Raw genomic sequence first — 26217 nt, 5'->3', positions numbered from 1 at the left:
CAGGGACCGTCGCTAACTTACCAGCTCCGTGAAAGGCGTGCAAGAGGAGGAAGGGGAGCGAGAACACAGCACAACACAAAATAAAAGCTGCAGAGTAGTAACAAATGTCCTGATTGGAGCTGGATTGCTTTATGTCATCAACGTTTAACTCACAAAAGGGATTGTTGACTTATTTGCAACTTTACCTTTTTAATGTAACATGATAACTAGCCAATAACTACAAACTATAATACACCATTACATTTCCAGTCTCTACTTGTGCTAAAACTAGCTAAAATACTGGACGGCTACAAAATACAAGATGAGCCAATGAATCAAGAACGCAGGTTTGATAGGAGCTGTTTGAACCTATGTTATAAAGGCAAATAAATGTTACAGAACAATGCTGAGGCAGAGGCTATGTGCCTACTAAAACAAGTCGTCATACCCCTATAAGCCAAAAATAATAATTTATTTTCTTTATGCATTTTGACAGTGAAATGAATAGGCCTACCTCTGTTTGTTTGGAAAAAGACGATTGATGGCTTATCACAGTTAAGAGAAACACATGTTGCCATTTAGCATTCATTTTCTGAATCAATTAACCGCGATTCAATAATTACTGTAAGTTAAACATAAAGCAATGCATAAATAGGGTGGTAAAGAGAGTTGGATGTCTAATATTGCAGGGCTCTGTATTATTTTTGTTTTATCTGGATTTAGTAAAAATCAGACAGTCCCTGACATCAATGGATGCAAATCCGCCTTTTGTTCTCGACGTGGAGCTGGCCACGGTGCTGAAATCGGTCTCTATAACTCGTGACTTTATCATCATGGTTATAATATTCCCTTCTTGAATGAATGCGGGAAAACACGTTTTAATAAGTGAAAAAAGGGGGCGTAATTCTCGCAGGGAAACACAAAGGCGCGCGCACGTATACACACACACACACACACACACACACATACACACACACACACACACACACACACACACACACACACGCACACGCCCTCTCTGAAATCTGGACAGCATGTAAACAATGAGCCCTCATGACAGCAGGCTGCTGCACACACCCGACGACACTTCAAAGGAGTCACGATGTGGACCAAAGCAACGGCTGCAACATTACAGTACATTTTCTAAACACAGTGCAGCTCTGTCTCTGCCTGCTCCGTTAAATCCTTTATTCCCAGCAGCAGAATCTCTCCTCGGCTTGTCTCTGATGTTAAGACTGCCATCTGCCATCAGTCACTAAATCCTATTTCCGCCCTTCAACCCCGATATATAAGCCCAGAGTGCAAGCGAGGCCAACGCTGACTTCATCTGGCTTTGATCAGGTATAAATGACTGAAAATTTAAAAAAAAAAAAAAAAAAAAAAACCTCATCTGTGCAAAACAACAAAACCGTGATTCGTGCGGCTATTAAACTGTACTGTGTTTTTAATTTTTTTTTTTTATTTAAGTGTAGCTGAACAACAACGACATCTGGTGACCAGTTTCAAAAGCTTTCCAAAGGTTCTCTTTAAATATACTTGACTTTTAATTTAACTCACTGCAATGTATCTGTAGGCTACGTTTTAAGAGAATTACGCTGACAGATCATTTAGCTTTAAGTAGTATAATGTGTTAGTAGATTATAAATTAAAGTTTCGCTTCAATTTCAGAAAAAACCCCTTCATATTTCAAAAGTAAAATGACATCTTGTTATTGTGCCACATTTTACTTTACCTTCTGATAATATTTGTCTCAATGAGTTAAGACTGGATATACCCACTGTTAGTAAGAACAATCTCTATCTGCCCGATATCCTCAGATATCCTTATATCCTACCAGAAACACAAAGTGAAAAGAAAATCTATTTGGTTCTGCAAGAGTTTAAACTTATTCTTTTTTTTCGAGGAAGATAATACAATTGGTGCTGCAACACTCGCAGCACCAAGTAGATTAGATTAAGTAAAGATAAAGTAATACGCATTATCTAGGAGTTATGGACTAAATTTATCTGACATGAGCGTGATTTAAAAACAAGTGTCTTCAATTAAAAGTGTAATTTCTTTAGCAAGAAAACATTAATTTTACTATGGCTGTAAAATCATTTAATGCAACCTCGCTCACATATGGAGTGATAATTCCTTCTTTTTTTTTAACAGAACTAAAACAATGTTTTAAGTCAAAAAGTCCCAGGGTTTTACCAAATGCTCAAGAAAACATGTAGAGGAAATGATACAGATGCACAGTTAAATAAATGATGACAAAACAGTTTATTTCTATTTGAACAATACAACTTTATTTCCTTAAAAACATGCAGTAAATAGATTTTGAAAGGAAAGTACAAGGTTTAATCCTGGCTGTATTTACTCACATGTGGTCGCTCTGCATGTCCAACCTTTTTCTACTGCTCCTTCCAAACAAAAATCTGTAAACACACAAACAGAGAGAAAATGTGTCATTATTTTAATTTGCTCCCAGCTTTGTATCGATTGTTTTGATTTCCTGCTGGTGCCAGCCAGTGTCTGATGTTTTTAACAGGAGACTTACTCATCAGCTGCTGCTGCACAGCACTGAAGTCAGACCATGAAGAGGAGTTTCTGTCACTGCTAGCTGAGCAGGATTTAAAGAGGTCTCCCCATCACATCAGCAGACACATCAAAGTGTGGCTCCGGATCCCTGAGGAGGATAACAGGAGGGAGGAGAGGATGAAAGAGGAATTAGGTTAGAATTCAAGGCATATCATATTATTTATTCCATTTAAAAGGGAAAATGTATAATAATAATGTTCAATGTGCCAAATGTATCCAAATCAATAGTATTCATGAAACATTCAGGGCAGAAAAAATAATAACTCAATGTGGGTAAAGTATTTAACAAACTCCACAATCTGTCTTTTTGTGCTCGTCTCGAAAAAGCAGACTAATTCAGTAATTGTGGGACGATCTACTGACACCTGGCGACGGTGTGCACACCTGTGCTGCTCTGTTTGTTCATAAAAGTGACGTTCACTATTTGGCAACGATACGCGCGTAATTAATAAAACGCCCTACTTTATTACGCCGAAAATACGTTTATACGCTGATTGACATTAATTATTGGCTTCACTTCTCTTCATGTCTAATGTTGCCTGGACAAAATCGAAACTTAATTCTCCTGCAAAGAAGGCTGCTTGATTCATGATTAAAGGACGTCTTAATTAGAAGTGGATCCATAAATGTGTGATTAGGTCCTTTGCAGCGGTGATTAAACGAAGTACTCCGATCCCTTAAATAAAACTACAAATCAAAGTGTATCCTTAAAATCCTCACTAAAGCAAAAGTTCGACTTCCACAATCAAAACGGCCTATTGTTGATAAAACGGAGTCTGTACTAATTTAACTATCATACGAGAGGTTTTAGATAAATATTACACCTGCTGTTATGCGTTTGTTACAACAGTGGACGTTTTAAGCTTGAGCTCATTTTGACCTACACTGTTGGGTCGCTGTTGTTTTTACTAAAAAGCAATGCACCAACTTCTACAGGATCATGTGCTATAAAAAACGACTCTTGGATTTGTGACAAAGCAAAAAATGACATAGTATCTTAAATAAGCGCTTAGATATAGTGCTTGAGTGGATTTACATATCTGCAACAACTTCATTCTCCAAAAAAGTACATTGTAGGAGTACGAGTATAATCTTTTATTGGCTAATCTGGTCACTAATATTCGAGAACTCCATAAAACATTCTATTTGAACAATGCTCTTTTATGTAGCAGTTAACATGAATTTGATATTTTACAATTTATCAGAAACGTTTTCAAAGAATCATTCCTTAATCAAGTAGGTGTTTAAACTCTGTAATCCTCTGATCACTCTCGTTGGTTTTAATGACATGTTTTCTTCCTACAATAAAATCTGCAGTGGAGTCATTTTGGCCTCAAATAGAGCTGCTCTGCTCTTCCATTGAAGAGTGAGGGACATTTGAGGGGTCTGTTCAGAGGCCAGGAAGGAAACAAATGTTTTTTTACAGCAGAACAGGGGAGACAGGTTTACGCTTTGACGAATATTTGCAGAGGAAGTCAAGCCTAAAAAACGATTTGTTGGATGGATTTGTTAGTTAGAACCGTAACAGGTAAAATACAAAAGCTTAACTTGTGTTACATGTTGATTTAGTGGAACATGAATTTAATTAGAACTCAATTTAAAGGCCACATGTAAAAGGTTTGTCTAACTGTTAAGCCGTTTCCAGGAGAGGTAGTCTAAATAGGTGAATCACGAGTCTCCTCTAAACTCAACCGTGGAGTATTAGGGGAAAATAGAGACTTTTAGAGTTTGCTTCATTCACTGTCGTCTGTGGAAACCGATGGAAATCTACGACATAATAAATGACAAATCAAACAATACAGTGACACGTCAGAACATAAAGTCCACACAGGCTAGAGTGCAATCTACACTTTTGAAATCTTTTCAGAGACTTGTGAGACCCTACAGAATTTAACAGAATGGATTTTGCACTGTAACAACTATTCAAGACTTTTAAAGTAAACTGAACAGGAGATTCCTTTCAACTAAATCACTTTTTGCATATCAAAATGGGTAACTGTTGTCCTTCATAGAAAGGTTCAATTCTGTAACATACATTAAGTTTTGTGATGAAACAAAGCAGAACTATTTGGACATACAAGAATGTTTTAGTTGAGGCACACTGAGATGTGACGCACGGACAATCACTAACTGTTTAGGGCGTTTGTGCTCATGTCCACGTGATCAGAGGAAAGAGGAAAAACAACACACACATTTTAGAACTCAGATTTTATTAGACAGTACAAGTAAAACGAAACTGAAGACGAGTTTCTTCATCCCCTCCAAAAAATGCACTTCTTCTGCGGCGGTGTTGGGAGGCTGAAAAAAAATGACTCTCAACGCCTCTTCCTTCTTTTTCAATTGAGCCGCTCTGCTTCAAGGAACTTAACGAGACGGAAAACTATCGCCGGAGGAATACTGCGCACTAACAGAGAGCTTCGCTTCACATATAGAACATTCGGAGTTGGAACAACGAAAAATTAATTACCATAAAATATGCTACCTCGGAACATAAACTCTATGACATACACTCTGTTCTTCCTGCTCAAAGGGAGAAAGCAAATCAATGTTTTAGCAGGAGTTACTGAGGTCCTGCTGATATGGAAGAAAAGCAGTAAAAACTGCTCACGGAGAAACTAAATAACAGCAGAAAGGTTGGCTAGACTACATTCTTTTGTTACTCTTAGCAAAAATAATCTTCCAAGTCAAATTCTCGGACATAATGACTTAAACTTTGACCTCATGCACACAAGCACTTTGACCTGTGTCGAACTGAATCTCATCAAATTATTTAATGCAATGCTTCACACTCGAGCAAATAACACGAAAAGTGAATTATATATATATATATCCACCTCTTATTTTCTTTCATCTTCTGTCTTCGGCTCAGCTGCTCTCTCAGAACCTCCGGTGTCTTTAACCTCTCCACGTCTTGTCTGTCGTGTTCCTCAATTTTCTCAACATCCTTTATTCTTCGCCATTTTTCTTCTGGTAGTTTCTGATTTCATTGCTCAGTATAAACTGTCTGCCGAGGCCCACCTCAGTTACTCCCCCTCTTTCCATTCCAGATTCAGTGGCATCAATTGGACACAGGCTTCCCCTCCCTGCCTTCCTGATGTCCACAGTGACTTGTATAGCTCAAAGCTGCGAGTCCTGTCAGTACCTCGGGGGCAGAAAGGGTCTTTTTGGGAGGAACATTGGACCAGCTGGGCCCCCTCCCCTTGGACCCGGACGCTTCCCTCTTAACCTGGGATCGGGGCCACCTTGGAATCCAGGAAATGGTGGGCGTGGCGGGCCTCTGGGGCGAGGATGGTGTGCTGGGTGGGGAGGCCGATGTGGAGGGTGCAGACCGGGATGACGGATCTCGAGATGATGCGGTGGAGGAGGTCTTCTCGGAGTGTAGTGGGGAGGTGGGGGTTTGTGGTGCTGGTATTCTTGGGCGTAGTACGGATCCTCTGAGGGGGAGAGAGGGGGAGTGAGGCGGCCTCGGACTCTTGGGTAGTGGCGCGGCGGGCTGCCTGGCCTGTAATACGGATCTTCTGGGTGGTGGTAAGGGTCTTCTTGAAAGAAAGGAGCTTCTTGGTAGCAAGGCTCCTCGTGGTAGCGCAGCTCGTCAGGGTGGGGACGTAAATCCTGCGGGTGAGGAGGGCGAGGATGATCTCGATCATATTGTGGATCATCTGGATGAAACAGGGATTTGTGTTGATGGTCGTGGACCACCATCCCACTGATGACACTGTCTACCCTGGGTCGGATCATCTCTGGTCCTGGGAGGGGCATCCGCTGCTGCTCCATGGGAACCATTGAGCTGTTTGTTGCTGCACTAGAGTTGTCAAGGCGATGAGGAATAAGAGCGAGGTTTGGGACAGGAGGGAGGGGGTTTGTGAAGAAACCACAGGATGTAGCTGAACCCTGCTGGACTTCTGGGGGTTTCTGAATTTCCCCTGCTTGGTAGGGATAGAGTGACGATGTCTGGTTCTCTCCAGGCATTGCAAGATTGTAGCCTCCGGGTTGTTGAGAGAGTCCCTTGGGGTAAATGTCCCCATACCAACTCCTATCATGTCCCCCCTGAAAGCCATCGACTGTCTGTGTGCTGCTGGCACCGCCTGGGGCTCTTTCTCCAGTCATTGATCCTCCTGTTTGTGCAGAAATCTGCTGGTAATGTGCAATCGGTGCAGTAATCCCATGCTCTGACAACTCTTGTTTGCCATATTGGTATGGCTGGTAGACCTGTCCATTCTGAGCCAAACCTGGCTGCAGGTGAGCCTGCTGTTGTGGAGGGTTGGGGTTCTGCTGACTGCTGTTCTGGTACACAGTGGAAGCCGTTTCAAAAGTTTCTCCAACAGATGATGATTGATTTGTGCCGGAAGAGAACGGCGCCGTCACAGGCTTGTCCATGATTTCATCTTGAGTTGGAGTGCCTCCGCCCTCGTCACGCACTGGAGTCCCCTCCTGGGTGTCTGGCCCAGGTGCTGGGCTGAGGTTGTCCCCTCCCTGCACTGGCTGTGAAGGAAGCCCCAGGTCAAATGCACTGAAAGCAGAGTTCCCCTTAAGAAAGCTGTGGATTTTAGACTCTAAACTCTGAGAAGAAGAGGACAGTTCTGGCTCTGTGATTAAGTCCATATCTCTGTGGAGAGCCTGGACAAGGGCAGAGGCTGGGTTTGCAGCCTGAGGGGTCACTTGGGAGCTTGTGCTCTGCTGTACAGTGGAGCTGAGTGAAGAAGGCATGGATGCAACAGGGTAGAGAGACGGGCTCTGAGAGGCTGCTGCTGATTTAGATGTGGATGAGGGAGAGGGGGAGGGAAGAATCTTGCCTGTACTGGAGGAGTCTGAGGAGACATTTGCAGCCGGGCTGCTCAGAACTGAAGTGATCCCTAAATAAAAAAAGGGGGGGGGAAAAATCAATAAAAAAATCAATAAACATGCGATTTGTAACAGATATTATTTTCATAAAAGGTTTCCAAAATCCTTATTCTCACCCTCACGGCTGCTTTTGCCCTGCACTTTTGCGAGAGCACCGAGGATATCAGCAGGGCTAACATCCACCTTGGAGAGGAGGTTTACAAGTGAACTGGCCTCCTGGGGAGCCACGAAGGCAGCAGGTGTGCTCTTCACTGCTGCGGGAGGACTTTCCACTGATGGTCCTGTGAAACAAACAAGGATAAATCACATCTTATAATAAGAAACCAAAACCTATCAAGTGTTCTGTAAGCATAAAGTACTTTACAGGAGGATGCTGGGAGCTGAAGTCCCTGTTTGTGGAAGTATGTGGAACAATGAGTCAAATGTTATTAGAAAACGTTGCAAAAATCACTCACCTGAGCTCTTCATGACCGAGCTTAAACTGTTGAGGATGGAGCCGATTTTACCCAGGTCAACACTTTCCAAGGCCGCTGTGGAAGCAACTACAGGAGGCGTGGCCTGTGAGACGGACGGCTCTGTTACAACTGATGGCTCTGTTTTCACAGGGACCGGAATACGCACCTCTGGGTGCATTGGGTGCTCAGTCTGCTCCTCAACTGAGAAGAATAACACGAACGAGAAAGACAATGTGGACGCTTTCAGTTTAGCCCTTTATGTAATAAAACAAGACGAATTAGGTGATTTCATATTCCATGTTATACAACAGAATTAATGTCGCCCTTGTTTTTCCTACAAGCAGATTATTTATGGGACCGGTGAAGACAGTAAAATGAATGGAGGGGAATATGCTGCCAAAAACAGTGACACAGTCGATCAAGCTTTCTGTGAAACACTAAATTATGCAGATTACACGTAGGAAAAAAATCTTTCTCTTCCCAGAAACATTCAAAAAGAGTTTCAATAAAAAGCTTTATCAGATGCTTATGTTTTCAAACTGACAAAAAGTCAGATATTGGCTTAAGATATAATGCATGCTGTTTAATTAAAGTAACTAAGACTCTGATGCTTCTTTCCTCTATTAAAGAGGTAGTTCTGTTTATTTCTTTGGAAGTGGGGTTGCATGAGGTACTTGTTGAGCTACATTGCGAGGTACTTGCGGTCCTGTCTGCAGGGATGTATTACCTAGCTTCCATGCCAGCATCTACTGAAGGTGGTTCAGTAACTACTGGCCTTAGACAACCCCACTTCAACTAAATTAACTATCCCTTCACTTGTCTGGAGTATATATATATATATAAACTGCCCAAAACAATCAGCCTGGTGTCCAGTCTCAGCTACGTACTGTTTAATATATGAGTAAAAAAAAAAAAAGATCTTTAGACTTTTTTTTAAGCATAAAAGTTCATGTAAAGGCTGAGAAAAGGGTAATATTTTTCTGATCAGTGTGAAGAAAGATATCGAACAGATTCTGCTGTAACCAAAAGTGTCCAAAAAATAAAAATAAAATCTGTAAACTGGCAGATATTTGGCTGTTAAGAAGATGCATCTAATTTTAATTTGATGAATACGTGGGTGGAGTGGTTCCAAAATTGGATGGCATAAGATAGGAAGAAATGCTTGGATGGTCTTGGGTGGGTGACATATGAACGCTGTGGTAGGAGAGATTCTGTGCACGATTCTTTGCCTTTGTGCATTTCATTTTTGGTGGCATTTCTAAATTACATAATTTTTTGACGTTTCTGCCTAAATTTGATGCCGGGCATCAGAAGAAATAACCACAAACAGAACTCTCACCTATAATCCCTCCGCTCTCCATTTCTTCCTCAGAGAGCTCCATATCCTCCACTTCCAGTTTGTCACTCTCCCCGACGGTCACCATCTGCCTGGGGGATCCTCCGGGTGAGGACAGGGGGCTCGGGGCTGGTGGCTCCGCCTCGTCGTCCATAGCAGAGCCATCGAGATCTGGATCGGGCTCAGCCAGCTCCATGCCATGAAAAGGGGATTCTGAGCCCGTTGGAGATGGGGCGTCTGCGGAGGGCGAAGGGATTGGGGAGTCGTCCAGGTCCGGTAAGTTGGCCTTCAGGGCGTCCAGCTTACGCTTCAGGTGGGACACTCGGTTTGCAAACGTCTGGTAGGCCTGTAGAGGAGAGAAACTCATGTATCAGAACATCAGGATTCAAACTTAATAAAAATGCTTTCATGGACAGTGTGAAATTAAATCAACAACACAGCTGCTCTTCACTGATATTTCCCCATTAATATGTTTCATGTATGTATAATATGCATTTGAATATTAGGTTTGCACTCCATTTCAAAGTTTACACTAACGTCTTAAAACTAAGGAAACTATCTTGAATGCACAGATGACAATGAAGCACAGATGTCTACTCCACCCTATCAAAGAGCTTCTCTGCATGTTGTGGGCACACTAAGAAGTGGACTTACATTAGCAACAATCTTGACCTCCTTGTACTGCATCTCGTAGAAGATATCGGCGTTGTTGAGAGCCTCTAAGAGAGGAGGACCTGTTTGACTCTCTTTCTCAAGGAACTTTACAAACTCCTGCAGTTGCGCACTTCCCTCCTCAAAGTCCTTGGAGAACTTCTTTCCTCCGGCTTTGTCTGCGAGAAAAACAATCATGAAAGGCTGACTTTAGAGGCAACGCGAGAAAGAGAAAGCACGACGCTGATGTTGAAGCCAAGGAAGATGTGCGCGTTGCGCTGGGACAGACAGCCCAAACATGACATCAGAAGGCACCTTTGAGCTTTCTGAGGGCCTCAGTACTGCAGATGTCAACCCTCATAGCTGCCAGCTGTTTCTCTCTCAGGTCGACATCCTCCACAGATCTCTTGTACTTGGACAGCTGGTCGAGGAGTGCCTGGGGCTAAAGCAGAGAGAGCAGTCAGCCCCAGTGTCAGGCACATATGAAAATCAGCCTCGCACGATACTATAGAAAAGATCTGTAGAGATCAGCTCGGCTTACCACAAACTCAGCAACAACTTTGGATCGTAGGTCTGCTTTTGATTCAACTGGAGCTTTAAAATATAAGAATAAACATAATATACATGAATATGGTTCACATCAACACACACAGCATTCAGTATTACTATTACATGTAGGACTTTATAAAGAAGGAAACATTGGTTAAACATTTATAATAGTAGCAAAGAAACCAACAACAGACTAAACATTAGCATCAAGTTTGTGTTTTAAGAAAGTATAAAAATGTAAAATATTCATTTTTATGAGTTATTGATTGCTTGGTTCTTGATCAATTAAATATTATTTCTATTCATCCATTAAAAAAAAAAAAAAAAGCCCACTGAGGTCAATTCACTTCAACTCTCATGTCCTCAGAAAGGACAGCAAAAAACAAAGCTGATATTCAATTTCACCTTGCTCAGACAGCAAACAAAGTCTGCTCTCCTGTGTGTTCATAAAAATGTCAAAAGGCCAGCGAGGAATGAAAAGAGTTAATACACTTACTTTTCTGCTCCACGGGGGTCTCAGGAGGAGACTCTTCTTTGACTAAACTACTCCTCAGCTCGGTGATGAGCGTCCCCGAATACACCCCCCTCTCTTCCCAGATAGACAGTATCCTCTCCACTGACTTAATCACCTTAGGGTCACCTTCATAGCTGGAGAAAGGAGAGAGGATGACACAGCAGGAGGAGTTATTTACATTTGGGTTGTCATGACATCAGCTTATTGAAACGTTAGAGGAATGAATAAGGCCAGAAGAGAAGGGGGACAGAAAAGTCAAACTAAAATTATCTCCAGTTTTTTAGTAAACATACAAACACATCTAAATACTTACTTGACAAGCAAGAAGGCGTCCCGAAGCACCTCAGCAAATGCGGTGCGATAAACGATGGCGTTTTTCCTTTTACAGTTCTGAATGACATCGTTTGCCAGGTAGATCAGATTGAGCCTCTGAGAGGGGTCAGCTGGAGGAGGAGACAGAGACAGCTCATGTTAGACTCTGTTGGCTCCATTTCAAAAGGAGAAAGCTTCAGTGGTTTCAACAGTTTGGTCAGGGCGAGTCACACCAGATTTTACACCTCAAAATGATTCTAGATCAAATCCAATGATATGGAGACCTGATTCCAAATCATAGTCACAAATTGTTCAGTCCAACCCATCACAGAGGACAATTTCTATATTTCTATATATATATGTACAGTCATTATGACTGAAGATCCAAAGTCTATCAAAGGGTTGGTACTTTTCAATAGGAGCGATTGTTAAAATAAAGGCCATCGTATTGTTACAAAATATGGTATCCAACGTCTCCAAGTGTGGAACTTTTTGACGTCCTCAGTTCAGGGTTTATATTTGTTCATCTGGTAACACAGCAATGATTGAATTCAGCCACAAACATGATTGTTGTTGGGATACTAGTCGAGCGTCTGTAGAAAAGAATTCACTTTATTAAACACCCGAACGTCTGACCAGTGTAACAAGAACATTTAAAGGGAAATCTGACCTGACTGTTCGTGTGTTCAGTGGATGAAACATCAGACTACGCAACATGAACATCAAGACAGTCACATTTACTCTTTCTTATGACAACAACAGAGAACTTTCATCGGTAGTATTTCATTTAAATACTTTTGATACTAATGTTCATGGATACTAAATCAATGTTAGTGTTAATATCAGACTTAAATATTTTCAAATTCATGATGCCAATATCATATTAAAGAATAAATAAACAAAACAAAGATCCACCCCGAACTCTCCACAGTACTTTCAGTGTTATAAAGTGTAATAAGCATCCCAAAATAACAAATATTTAACGTTAGTATTTACACAGTGAAAAACAGAAATATATCAGAAGAATTAAAACCGTCAACAGGTGGACCAATAGAAGAGTGGTAGAAATATAGTAATAATACATTCACATATGAATACAAATATGTTAAGGAGTTAGAAGTGTTTTAATAGGCAGCGAAGTGTAACTCGACATATCTTCAGAACACACACAACACAGCTGTATAACCTCAACTTAGGAAAGAGAGCCCAGCGGAGGAAAAGTTTCCACTGACTTCTTTAAATCCTCCAGCTGATGGAAGAAGACGCGCCTCGAACCAGATGAACAAACATATCAACAAAACAAAGAGCTCTCTGGAAGGTTGCTTTACAAACGGGTAAACCAATAAAAGGAAGTCCACGGGCCCCAATGAGATCACTTCAGAGACCACTGTCATGTTACTACAAGGCAAACCGATGGCTTTGTTTGTGTGTTGAATTTATGTTTTGTTGTTTCAGTTTGTGATTTCTTTTTTAAAAAACAAAACTGGTTTGATAGGAAAACAATATTTGAGCTGAACATCACAAACAGAAAAGAGGCCGACAAAAGTGAGGCCTGGCCGCCTCTGAGATCTGATAAACACTTTCACACAGCCAGTCACAGCAAAATCAACCAGCCGACCTTGGAAGTCATGAAAACATGTGCGCGTGCTAAAAGAACAAGGAGTTGATCTTACATTTAAAAAAAAAGTCGTGACAGCACTGCTTGACATGATAAAGAAAGCTTTAAGAATGAGAAGTAATGGAAGAAAATGAGTTCATCAGTAATTTGGATTTATTTAAAAACCAACACCTGAAAGATGCTTGATGGATATTCACTCATTAAAAACAAAGACCTCTTCAGTTAGGCCAAAAAAAAAACCTGGCTGAGAAGATCACACTCTCTTCTCACTAAAAACGTTTCCTCCTAGGATTTGAACTTGTTTGTTTTTTTAATCTGTGATTCTTGTTGTCTGTTTGCTTTTAACTCAAACTCCACTTTATTACAAATAAAGTTTCTTTTAATTCAATTTTCTTTCATAAAAATCCCAACGTGCAGACAAAAGATAAAACTCTAAAAAACTCAAACAGTAAAGACAGTAAAACAAAAACTAATAAAGAAAAGTGAATACAGTAGGAAACAATCAAACGTAGAAATTATTCCATTAAATTATAGTCTATTAAAATACCAGAGATATAGTTATTGTAAAAACAATGTACACCATTGATCAAGGCTATAAGATCACGCCAAATAAACGTTTTCTTTCACTCCTTTTTTACGTTTATTTTGGGGACTTATACTTTTATTTTGATAGGTTTGTGGATAGAGTCAGAAATCATGGAGTGAAAGAATAATGACATGACCACAGGTTGGATTCAAACCCGGGCCACCTGCTTGGAGGACTACATCATCCGTACACTAACCACTGGGCTACTGTGCTGCTTGTTAGTTTTTATTGTCACCTGTGCTGAAAAGTGCTAAAGATTGTTATTATTATGATCATTACTGATAACAGTCCCAAACTTTCTCATAATAACTTTGTCGTCAAACCATAGAGATAAATCACAGAGACAGAGGGAATGTCTTAACAGGAATTATGTTTCTCTAGAAAATAGATGTTTGAATTACAGAGAAAAAAGAAATATGTTTACACATTTTGAGCAACTGAAAACAACTCATTTTAGAATCGTTTTTTAATAGAAAAAAACACCTTTAAAAATTATCACCATGTTTGATTAACAATTAATGACACATTTCTCTTAAAATGTATTATAGATTTATAAAATAAAGGTGCTGATAAAACAAAAAGTTATTGTCCCTTTTTTGTTTACCTTGACCACTCTGCAGTGAATTCCTCAACGACTACAATGATTACTCGTGGTCTCGGCCTCAGAAATGTCAGGGGTCAGGAACTTTGCGACATCCTAACAGTAAACTAACATTTTCAAGTCACGAGTCAGACCTTTAGGCAAAGGCTTACCTAATGATGTCTCAGTCAACAAATAAACTCAACAGCTCTGTAACCAAGGTAAAACGTGCACAACATCGAAGAAAAAGACGGCGCTCTGCGAAAGACGACAGAGAAGCACAGGTCTGTTTTCATGTCCACACAGAGCAGTGACAGAAAGAAACAGAAACAGAGGCAAACTTTACTCTCACCTTCCTCTCGAACACAGAGTTACAACACAAAGGCAAACAACTGCACAAAAACAAAGACTAACTCAAGCTCATGTGAATGTCACACAAGGTCGTGAGCTCGGGTTTGGAAATAACGTGGACATTTTTTTTATTTAAAGATATATTAGTAGGCACAGTATTTTTTCTATTGTCTTAACTTTACAGAAATGTTTTTATAGGTTAATAAAAACAATGATATCACCAATGCCATTCTCTATCATTTAAAAAAAAAGTTTTAACTGAGATTGAAGGTACAAAGTCAATCTAAAGCAACTCTGCTGCTTGTTCGTTTTTAATGCTGTATTTCTGCATAATGAGGAAAATGGTCTTAAAGTTCCTTTTCGGGCTCAAATCAAAAATGATGGATTCATGGATTTTCAAGTCAATCAATGAAGCAGTGAGAGACTGTAAAGGGAGAATATGATATCAGGTTGACTTTCTTTCTGATGAACAGACCTGAAATCAAAACTCCTTTTAAAAAAAAAGAAGAAGAATTGACCTTCACTGTTAACACCCAACATTACAACATAAACTAGAACAGAGCAACTTAACTTGTATTTCAATTGTGAGTCATATCTTTACTATTTGTTGAACATCCTAAAAAGTCGTACAAGTAATACAATAAAAAGAACAACTTGTTTGGGGACAAAGAAAACAGTGCTTTGACTTCTATTTCCATCAAACACCCAGTGTGAACCAAACATCACTAAATAAAGTTTGCATGGACATTCAGAACACCGACGTGTAGTTTCATACTGCCAGATCCATTACCTTTGACTTAACCATATTAATGAAAACACAGTAGTGATGCATAATATATAACAACAATAATAAAGAAGTCAAATCTGAACAAAGAGCCCTTCGGCAAGTTGGTACCATGCTTAAGGGTAGTGTATAAGTTTCCTAAACATGTGTGCAATAATCAAAAAGCCAAAATACAAATAACCCTAATGGGAAATCGGACTGGGACAACAAAAAACTTTACAAAGGGGAATGTTTTTTTAACCCTGCTTGTAAGGTGTCCTTGGTTTTTTTTTGAAAGGCGCCCATGAATAAGATGTATTATTATTATTATTATTATTATTATTATTATTATTATACATCACGTGCTTCAGAGTTCAGACAGAGCTACTCACATTTCTTCAAACACTTGATCCAGTGTCTCACGATCAGGCTGTGGTACTTCTTGTTGTCGATGCACCACGTTGACAGTCCTTGAATTGAGTCCATCGTGTTGGTGACAGATCTAAACCTCTTGTCCACGGTGGACTCGAACGAGCCACCGGAAGCTCCTGCAGCCATGTCCGAAAGGAGCTCGCGCTGCGCTCTCTCATCCCCGAAGAATAACTGAAGTTAACCGCTGCTAGCACTTAGCTTAGCATGTAGCACAGATAGCAGCAGCCGTTCAGCTGCCATTGTAAGGTTAAAAAATGTTAGCTTAGCTTATTTGAACACTTTCTACGTCTATATAGTAGTTAACGTGAACTCCGGAGTCGCACTAAATGGTAAAAATCATGTAGCATTCAAGGCTGAAACTCGGCGCCTAGCGACGTCTGCGGGTCTGTTTACTCGCTGCTTGTTGCCGCGATGAAGGCGCACTTCCGTAACCTCAAAGTGGCTCGAGCGCCCCCTAACGTCACGGAAGGTTTTGACAATTATCAAAGACCACCTGCTGCAGGAAACGCAGGGGAGACTGTTTCTGGTTCAATAAGTGGAGCAGTGTAGGAAATACAGTATAACTATACATTTGAAAAGAGAAACGATGTCAACCACTTAGACACACATAGAGCACAGCTGTTTTATTCTAACTAATCTAAAAAGGTAGAAACATTGATACTGATTCATGATATGTCATTGTAGTAGTTAATGCTTTAGGGAATTTTTCAGAATCAGAATCGGTCTTATTGCCAAGTGCATTATATTTACAAGGAATTTGGTTTGGTAGCTGAAGAGGTGCCAGTCCACTTCCTGAGCACTGCCAGGGGACCCTTGAGCACCAAACCCCAAACCACCAAACCCCAAAACTGCTCTGGAGTGTGAGGAAAGAGGTGCATGGTATTCTTCCAAAATTGTACTTATTGTCTCATGGAGGATGTGCTCCCCAAAAATAATTACACTTTAACAGTAAAAAGTAAATGATAACCTAAGTGTGCACAGTTTGCATCATTAAACTCAAATAATGCATCATAGAACTGCTTTAAGCCATAATGACTGGGAAATAAAAGCCTCAGCCGATGCTATTGGGATAAAATATCTTGAGTCAGTAACAGATGGATAAACAGACCCTTTAAGTTAAAGGCAGATAAAATAAAAAATAAAATAAACAAGCCTACTATAGATGAATTTGGACTTGGAGTGTTTTTCAGCAGAAATCAAGAAACATAAATCATATCAGCTGTTCTCATATTTTTTAATCCATAAAAAATGTGCTTTATCAGGCAAAAACCAATAATGACAACAATTTATCCAAAAGAAAGAATGTTTTAAATAAAAGAAACTTTATAATAAAAACTCAAATGTACGATACATTTTCTCAACTTTCACCTTGTTTTTGTATTTTACAAAACCTACTATATGATTCTGCATATCATACACAGAAACAACACTAAACCACACCGTTGTTCCTTATCTTAATATTAATTAACACATCTCAGGGCCCATAAAAAAATAACTAATGGTGTGGCCAAAGAGAATCTACACAATGGCACATTTGGTTTGATATGACATGGTGAGATGATTTTACCAGTTGGTGAAGTATTGTACTTGTTTTTAAAGATCATGTAAGGCTGACTGGTGACAAACCAGAAATAAAAGACCATTCAATATGAATGATATTGGATTTTAAAGACTGACATTATGGTACGAATGTCATTAAAAATGAAACGTGTTCAGAAGCAAAAATGATCTGTAAACCAAATCTCCATGATGTCGTTTTTGTCATTATAAATAGCAAAGCACTTTGATAGAAATTTTGAAACAGCATGACAGTGATAGAAATCTATTTTCAAAGGGACAAAGAAGACGTTCTGAACCTCAGAGACACACAACATTTAGAGATTTAGTGACAATAAGCCTGATTATAAGATTAAATTACTTTTCGTGCTCTTCACACTTGGTAAAGCAAATGTGCTTGCAGCCAATATAGACTGACTTTGTTGGCCCTAGTCTTCCAATAAAATCCAGAGTTGTCATGCATACTCCTAAAAAGATATTTAATAATGTAGTAATGTAATATATTAATTTGACCAAATGTGTAACGTTTCCTCATCATGTCATCCAAAGATCAGTTACATCTTTACCAATCCACAAAGGATTAAATATATTGTACCCATGATACATTTAAAAAGCAAAACAAAGAAATGTGCATAATGTAAAGTTACATTTCTAACCCTTTCAAGCCTTTATGTTCAAAACAAGTTCACTCGTGTAGCTAAGAAGGCAAATGACAAATCAAGCCAAGCATCCCATTTTCATCAACTATCAAGATACTCGCAGATTCTATAGTGCACCACTTTGTTTTTTCGAAAACTAAGTGAAAGTGCATCTATTCTCATTCACATACAAAGGAAGATGTGGTTAAACAAAAAAGTACTCACTAATGTAAGGTGCTCTTCACACTTAGTAAAGTAAATGTGTTTGTTTCTAACTGTAGCATGCCTTTGCTCTGCTTACTGAATTCATTTCAATCGTCTGTTCTCATGAGTAAACATGTTTGTAAATGTACAAGGGCTCTAACAATAACTTGACTGTATATTAAGCTGCCAATTATTTTCTCTATTCGTTGTTAGAGCACCATGTAGTTTTCAATTTTCAAACACGTTAAAAAGAAAACAAAGAGTTCAAATATATAACCGATGATATAAAGAGGTCAGGTCATTTTAAGCATAAAACATGCATTACAAACTGAATCCTGTTTTTACTGTTTGGGATGATGTGGAAAAAAAATAAAAACAGAGCACAGTAGCTTTAACACATTATGTGTTAAGTATATTCAACATCCTTTAACATGGTCAAAGTGTAAAAAAATGACACTCTTAAAGACAAGCATTACATTTTTGTAAATATAGTGCAATAACCAATGTGATGAAAAACAGACACTGGATGTTTAGGGATGAACAAATGTCTCACTTTGTTTCTTCTCTTCATCTTCTGCTGTCTCATGCCTTGCAGCCAATATAGACCGACTCTTTTCATAGCTCTATACTTACGCAATCACGCGCACCCTCTGCTGTCAGTTTGCTGGCATGCTGCTGCACACCCATGTGTTTAGGGGAGTCAGCTAAGGCCAGTTAAGGTGAGTAAGATAAAGAAACGTTGCTTGTAGATACTGAGCTGTCCTGTGCTGCTGGACTGCTACAAGAGGAGTGCAGAAAAATCTTGGGCGTTCTCAGATTCTCACTTTCTCTCTCACTACAAAAGTACGACCGCCTCATTAAAGAGCCAATGTCTGTAAACTCGTGTCCAGCTGTAAGTCTGCGTACAGCTGGTTTGTGTGTTCCATCTCTTGCTGGACTTTTCAGTATTTTAGTCAATCCAGGTAAGGGTGTGGAAATGGTGTTGAGTGGAGTAACAGACTGGCCGCTTCCATAGCTTCCATATCGGTGGTGCTTGTACTTGTTTGGGACTGCGCCAGAGCAGTCAGAGTCATACCAGGTCATCTTTCTCTTCTGGAATGGAAAAGTAAAACCAAAATTAACAACCATGACAAACCAAGGTATTAAGTCAAAACCTCTAACGCTCCTGGAAACAAGCTTTGTGTAACCCTTCTATACAGTATAAGATTTTTGGCTTTTATGACATTAACTTGCTTTTCCGTAACTATATAAACACATTCTTTTTTTAAAATTAAAAAAGAAGCCGTGGCAGCAAAACAGGGGCGTGTCGAGACTTTTTTGACTGGGGTGGCCCAATCAGGGCACTGACTTATGCAGGGGTGGCCTGAAGTGTGACGTACATACAAACACACACAAATTAATATCAATTATTTTCCATCTGGGACCTGACCAATAATATCTACTTTATAACACAAGGAAATGGAAACATTAGCTTACATTTTTAATAGACAAAAAGATGTTCAAAGTCACGATTTCATGTACTTAAAAAAAATGCCTGAAATTTCATGCACAGTCTTACTTGCAAAAACCCATAAATTGTCCCAACACTTTGCCAGATAGTTCATTGAATGGAAGACAGAGTGCATTCACTTATTAATCTGTTTATTGAAATAGATGCACTGTTTTTATTTCAAATTTAAACTACAAACAAAATAAATATGCTACATCGGTTTAAAAAAACAACAACTAATGATTGAACACAAGTCCCGCCTCTGACAGGGTAAATAGCCAATCATAGTTTATTTTTTGAGGTGACATCTGGGATGTCCATTCAGATTTCTAGGGGGGGTCTTTCCACTCCTCTGGACTTAAAACATGTATCAAACATCAGGCTTAAGTAACTCTAACTTTAACATATCTCATCCTATGCATCCCTATGTTCTTTTGTTTCTGGATTTCTTTGTTAGCACTTTTAACCAATCCCCTTGTATGAATGTTGCTCTATAAATACTGTTTAATTGACCATCCCCATTTCACATGGGTGCTTGAAAGCACAGAAAATATGGTAACAGTAATATAGCAGGTCGCTCACCTTAACAGGAATGTGAAGCTGATTTTTGCGCCAGCGCTGTAGGACTCTTGGAGTGGTGGTCTGAATTGGTGTATGTATGGAACGAAATGCCACATGAGGGAACCAAATCTTTAGCATCATCTCTATCTGAAGCAGGTTATGGAGGTGTTTCTCACTGTAGAAAAAAAGAGCACGGAAGAGGGAAAATGTGTTTTTAGTTTTCTTTTAATCGCAACATCCCCTTTCCCACAGGCGTGAAACACAAGGCTTGCTATTTGTGAAGGTCTTACCCCATTTCAGGCCTCTGTAGTATTCCAAGGATCTTCTGTAATCTGTCCATGGCAACACTCTGCTGGAAACTGGATAAACCTGCCAAAATTAAAAAATAACAAATAAATATGAAGCCAAAATGTTACTCATATTTTATTAACTACAGGACTCGAGGCGCTAAAACCTAAGAAGAGATTTAAGCTTTTCAATGACTCACCTTTGTCAAATTTGCCAGCCTTTAGTCTATGTAGAAGCTCTAGCAAAGGATGGATAAACCTGTGCAGATCTGCACACTGAGGAAGTAAGTAGAAAGACATGTTTTAATACTTTAAATGACCTTCAATGTTGTTGGCAAATGTATGAAAACAAACATCTAGTAATTAACTTCAGGGTGCTCACTTTCTGCGCGAAGGCCAAGTCCCCTGGTGTCGCTGATGATCCAAACATGGCAACAACTGGAGACGACGTGGAGCCAGGAAGTTCAGTTTTGTCACTGCAGTGTTTGGATTTGTCGCTCCTGGACCTCAGGCGGTCTGAATGAGATGGGAAGTCAATGTATCTTCGAGACAGGGAGATTTCTTCATCGCCTGAGGGGGACTTTCTCATTGTTACACTGTCTCCCTCTCCCTCTGAGAAGACATCAGCTTCATCCTCAGTCTGCTCGCTCTCACTGTGGAGAAAGCTTGAGGTGGAAGGGAGCGAGTCATGGGATGGCCATTTGGAAGAACAGCTCAGTGAGTTCATCTATGGAGACAAAGAGACAATAAAGTCAAAACAAAATTTCACAAGTTAAAAATGTAAGCGGTAGAGCATTTGGCACAGGGCCAAATCAATCAGGAAGGGTTATGACATTGTTATGAGTTAAAAGAAAATTTAGAAAAATGAAAGTATTCGATGGAGACATTTGCTGGTGTCTTCTAAATGCAAAAAGCAACGAATTCAGAATTCACATTAATTTTGTTCCCTGAGGTGTTTTATTTTTCTGAAAATATTTAGTGCAATTTGAAAGGTCACCATGATTCGACAAATGTTTCTGTGCTGCTGCTCTTCAGAAGATGTTGAAGCACAGATCACATGAATAGTGCAAAGGCCTGCTTTGCCCCCTCCTCAACAAGTCAGCTCAGGCAATGACAGAAAGTAGGTGTGCTGCCTTTGTGCACATGGAGTGCTTGGTACAGACCAGACAGAAAAACCTATGAGTCATCTGAGGACAGATATGTGTACATACGCTGTTACCTTCTCTTACCTCAGCATACATAACAGACCCTTTACCTGTTTTTTGAATTAATATTAAGGTGTGTTTGTAGCTTATCTTGAATGATTTGATGTGTCATAAAAACAACTTTTGACAACTTCATGACCTAAAGCACCAATTGCAGTGATGCTTCATAAAAAATGTTTTTATTCTTGATTTCATGAAAGCTTTTTCTGAAGCAATAATGTAAAGTTACAGGTTATGCACCTTTAGATTTGCAAGTATTCTGACTACAATGTTTAAAAATGCATTACCTCCACGAATATAAACATGTTTATATCATACTGTAAAATGACAATATTTGTATCTGTAACAACTGTTATTCCATACACAACATTATTAACACAATATGTACTGCATATTATATAAAGTGATATAACTCGTTCAGCGATAGTATACTGTTCTCTGTTATGTCATACTAAATAATAAACCTACACACACACAAATACTATAAAATATATATATTATTATAGCCTAACAGACAAGAAATTCTGACCAAAAGTTGCCACAGAGAATAAAGCATAATAAAAGCTGAATTTATAGCTGTCAAGATTTGGAAAACTGCCAATTGTTGCATCAACAACTGACGCACAGACAAAGAGAATCGACGGAGTTCTTTACCTTTTAGAAGAAGTAGAATAAAATGTACCAAGGAGACGAAAACAATAGCAGGTATCGCACGTTTTCAGTATGTAGAACCAAAAAAGAGACTTCAACGAGGCTTTTCGGCTGTCTTTGTGACCACACAGGTGAGCAGACGTCCGCTATCCAGTCCACGCTCAGCTTCAGTGACTCTTCTAAAGCCTGGGCTCTTGTTTACGCACAGCTACGTACAACCTGTTCAGAAAGTACACAGCTCGCTCTACACGTGTTGAAACACTGTCGCGCTGCTATTGGCTGGAAGGACATTCAATCGTTTTCCGTTGGCTTAAAGCGTTGACCAATCAGCGGCATTCCCGTCGCCGATTGGCTCGTAAATGCGTAGATCCCTCCTCCCCTGTAACATCGGCACGTGTAGGTGGTGTGGCTGTGAGGCTGTGTGACTGTGTGTGTGCAGAACAGGACGATAAGCACGGGGCTGGCAGCATGTGCAGAACATTTTTTGTATGTAAATTAGGATCCATTTGTCTAGCTTTATCAGCCAGCACTTCAGAGGACATGTTTATGCGTGGCTGAGTTGGTCTGTTTCTTTTCTCAATCTGTTTAATTACATTTATTATCATCAACGACAAAAAAAAGTATTAATATTATCTGATAATAGAGAATAGAAACCTATATAAACCATATAGGCTATATAAACACAGAGATGAATAGAAAGGAGATTTAAAGTGGAATATTCTTTAGTTTGTAACAAATGTAACATATCCTTTTGCAGTAAAAAAAGAAAAAAGATATCACAAATATACTACCTAACTATTTTTAAAGACACCGGTCATAGTCGAGCCCTTTGGTCATATGATCGTCCTGGTTGCATTGACATCGTGTAATAATACCGTCCTTATTTATATATGATGAACCAAGCAATAATAATTAAACAAATCAGGACTCACATGGCTGTGTGACTCAAGTTTGGTCAGGTTTCAGTGAATCAAGCCAAAAGGAGGCTTGTCTTTGTATTTGTTCCAGAACTTCAAGTCTCTTTATTATTCATGTTAAGGCGGTTATAGTCTTTAAAATACAGATTATGATGATGAAAGATGTCATCATATGCCTACAGATGAATTTGGACATATGTTATTCAGTTACATAAGATCGCCTAACGCTGAAGCCTGTCTTTGCAAAGTTGAGCTGTTATATATGCGATGTCATGCTGTTGTTTTTAGGAGGATTTGTCAACTAATGATAAGCTGAAGGAGCTGATTAAAACAAAAAGTACGTTTTTTATGGTGTAAAGTAAAACACATTGTGTGACATTAACAGCTGATATCAGTTGTTTGCATGACAAGAAGAAAGTCGTGCAGCCAAACGTGTGAGGGAGGGAGCCAGTCTGTGAATATCTTTCTAACTTTACTGAAGTCTCAAGCAGCTTATCATACCGTTTTCAAGACTAAACATCCTGCTAATTATAGTTCAAACAACAGTATTGTCTTAAAATGTAACTATCATTAGCACTACTTTTTTTTTTTTTTTTTTTTACATGCCATCACAATGAAACTAATTCAACAGTTTATGGCCCATGGATACTAGAGGAAAAATACCAGCTCTGCAGATATCTTTGAACAATGCCTAAACAGCTTTAGGCTGGTTCTATTATGCAATTGTAAAGATTTAACCTGCATGACAGACAGTTTTTGGGAAGGGACTTTGACTTCGCTGAAAGTAAGCTTCCTTTATGTTCTACTGTAGTATTTATTATAATGCCTCTTAGAGAAAGTATAGCCTAAGCCACAATTTAAGCTAGAAAAAAAAGCACAGGCCCTACTCCTTTATCTTTTGGAATAGCCAAAATAGACGTTTTAGTGGAAAGAGAAAATGTGTTTTGCACATTCTTTGAACTTTAAAAAAATATTCAGGTGAAAGGTTGTTTCATTAAAACAAAGCAAAAGCAGCAGCCATTATGTTATCATGTTATTTGGGTTAAAACCGTTGGAAGCAGAGGACAGTCAGTGACTTTCAGTGTAAAATGATGATAATTGCTCCCCTTTTCCTTACACAGGCACAGGGCAGTGAGACCTCCCATACAGTGAGTCAGCAAGTCGGAATGATGATTTACTTTAAAAGTGAGCAAATGCACACTTCAACGCTCCCAGTGGTGAAGCTGGAGGTCTGACAGTAGACGTGTCCAGCTTGTGGGAGTGTCCAGAATGGTGGACGACAGCATCAGCCACTGGAGGGTCAAATTGAGGCCCGCGGGCCAATTCTGGTTCAACAGCAGGTTTAATCACGAGACACTTTTTGGAGAAGGGTAAAAATTTTTAAAAAAAGTAAATGTTTAAATTCATTTTTTTATTGATTACAATATTGTGATGCATCTTTTTCACCTACTTGTTGAAACACTGTATCATTTGCAAAGAAAGAGGGATTCAATTCAATGTGTCCGTTTTGAACTATCTTCCCAAAAGGAATGACATCTTAAAAGAGACAAGTAGCCAAGTGCACGAGCTGCTCCTGTATTACATAATCTCAGCGAACAGGCAGTCCAAAAAGAGGAGGGGGTTGACGGAGCAAATCGTTTTTGTTTTAGAAAGATGTGCATTTCTTTTGTCTATTTCTGTTTTCAAAGAAGTTGGACGCATGCACACATCTTCATACGCGCTCATACTGACCGTAAATTCTGTCAACACTTTTTTACAGTTTCTCCTGTCTTGTAAATGATCACAATGCTTCCTCTCTGGTGAGCACAAGAGGGAGTTCGAGCAGATAATAAAACCCTCCTCTTCGTCTTTTGAAACAGCACAGACGGTTTCCTGACAAGCAGACTGTCAGGATGCGTAGGATACGTGCCGGAAACGGGGGTTGAACCTGTGGCATCTCATAACCGATTTAACCCCTGATTATAGTAGGCTAATAACAATAATGCCTGATTAATATGAACTGATTCTAAATACAGATGGCTTATTTACACATCACCAGCAGAGGTGAAATTGTTGTCAGCCTGACATCACTTGAAAATAATGCCTTTTACAACCAGCTCACTGTAAGAGCTGAACATTTTATTCTGTGCCGCAAACGAGATGATGCACAGGCTGTCCGATCACACACAGAACTGGGGTCACACCAGTGATGGAGCCAGTTTCTTTTTGACTGGGGTGGCCAATCTGTGCCACTGACATCTGCAGAGGTGGCCAGATCAATGGAGATAGAAATGTTTTCGTATCTACTCTCAATACTTATATTAACGTATTAAATACACGTTATAGTAGCCTACCATGTATAAGTTAAACCTTAAAATAGCATATGCAAATCTTCTTTGCATAATTCTTTCAGTTCTGAAAAAACAGATGTATCAGAGTCACATTTTAAAGGACTACCAAAATGGAATAGACAGCTGTGAATTGAGAAGAAAGCTTTAAGCAGCCTGTTGTAACACAGTCCAAACACCAGTCCCTGACAAGGCAAAATGTAATTGTTCAGGATTTTAGGGTGGCCAATCAGATTTCTAGAATTGACGATCTGTGTTATAAATTCATAGTGAATGCCAAAATACATTTATAATATAACTTTTTCATATGTTGCAAGAATTACACAATGAGCCAGATTCAGAGTTGTTGCTGCTAACCCCTCTGGGTCTGAATACCACATGAGCCCCCTCTATTAAAGAGGACATATTGTTATGGAAAATGTTACTCCATGTGTACTATATGCGTTGTACGAAGGTATCATAGCATATGTCATATAAAATGTATCTGAAATGTCTTAGATTACTACATGCACAGCCTATTGGGTGTTTTGTTTTAGATAATTTCATTCCCTTTATTCTGTTTCTCACCATTTGTACATGTGGGAAGAGTCACCCAGGCTCTTTCTCACTGGACTCCATCTCCTTCTCAGCCTTGGGAGATGGTAAATAGTCATGTAGTCTCTGTTCTCACACTAGGGGATAGATTGTGCCCTGCCAGGTGGGCAGTGGCTCTATGTGGCGTGATGGGGAAGTGCGATGGAAATGTATACGTTTTCATGTTTGCCTTTTCTCGGGGCCTCTTTCTCTCCTCACCGTGTGAGAGAGAGAGAGAGGTCTTCGAACGCTTATTT

The 26217-nt window shown here is 39.5% G+C and overlaps 2 protein-coding genes across 2 annotated transcripts; both read right to left on the bottom strand.

Moving 5' to 3' along the window:
• Positions 1 to 4755: 4755 nt before the first annotated feature.
• Positions 4756 to 15998, bottom strand: rprd2a (regulation of nuclear pre-mRNA domain containing 2a). Its single transcript, XM_079368803.1, has 10 exons — positions 15512 to 15998; positions 11223 to 11352; positions 10892 to 11043; positions 10388 to 10440; positions 10162 to 10288; positions 9850 to 10025; positions 9199 to 9541; positions 7860 to 8060; positions 7521 to 7685; positions 4756 to 7415 (listed from the first exon to the last, which is right to left on the bottom strand). Exons 1-10 carry the CDS (start codon positions 15675 to 15677, stop codon positions 5698 to 5700), a joined length of 3231 nt encoding a protein of 1076 aa, XP_079224929.1. The 5' UTR covers positions 15678 to 15998; the 3' UTR covers positions 4756 to 5697.
• A 763-nt stretch (positions 15999 to 16761) lies between these two features.
• On the bottom strand, positions 16762 to 22379 carry ciarta (circadian associated repressor of transcription a). Its single transcript, XM_079368350.1, has 6 exons — positions 22147 to 22379; positions 20670 to 21014; positions 20488 to 20563; positions 20291 to 20369; positions 20022 to 20175; positions 16762 to 19042 (listed from the first exon to the last, which is right to left on the bottom strand). The coding sequence occupies exons 2-6, from the start codon at positions 21012 to 21014 to the stop codon at positions 18665 to 18667; spliced, it is 1032 nt and encodes a 343-aa protein (XP_079224476.1). The 5' UTR covers positions 22147 to 22379; the 3' UTR covers positions 16762 to 18664.
• Positions 22380 to 26217: the final 3838 nt, after the last annotated feature.

Source organism: Symphodus melops (genome assembly GCF_947650265.1).
Source record: "Symphodus melops genome assembly, chromosome: 18".
In the NCBI taxonomy this organism is placed as follows: Eukaryota; Metazoa; Chordata; class Actinopteri; order Labriformes; family Labridae; genus Symphodus; species Symphodus melops.
Note: the sequence above shows the minus strand (reverse complement) of the source record. Positions and strands in the feature narration are given on the sequence as shown.

Bases quoted from the DNA above. Each gene is read 5' to 3' on its own strand.
- rprd2a (XM_079368803.1), bottom strand. From the start codon at position 15,677: ATGGCTGCAGGAGCTTCCGGTGGCTCGTTCGAGTCCACCGTGGACAAG. The intron at 11,353-15,511 runs GTGAGTAGCTCT...CTCCTCCTCCAG, and splicing joins GATCAAGTGTTTGAAGAAAT to CTGACCCCTCTCAGAGGCTC. The intron at 10,441-10,891 runs GTAAGTGTATTA...TATATTTTAAAG, and splicing joins GACCCCCGTGGAGCAGAAAA to CTCCAGTTGAATCAAAAGCA.
- ciarta (XM_079368350.1), bottom strand. From the start codon at position 21,014: ATGAACTCACTGAGCTGTTCTTCCAAATGGCCATCCCATGACTCGCTC. The intron at 20,564-20,669 runs GTGAGCACCCTG...TTACTTCCTCAG, and splicing joins ACTTGGCCTTCGCGCAGAAA to TGTGCAGATCTGCACAGGTT. The intron at 19,043-20,021 runs GTGAGCGACCTG...TTTCCATTCCAG, and splicing joins AGCTTCACATTCCTGTTAAG to AAGAGAAAGATGACCTGGTA.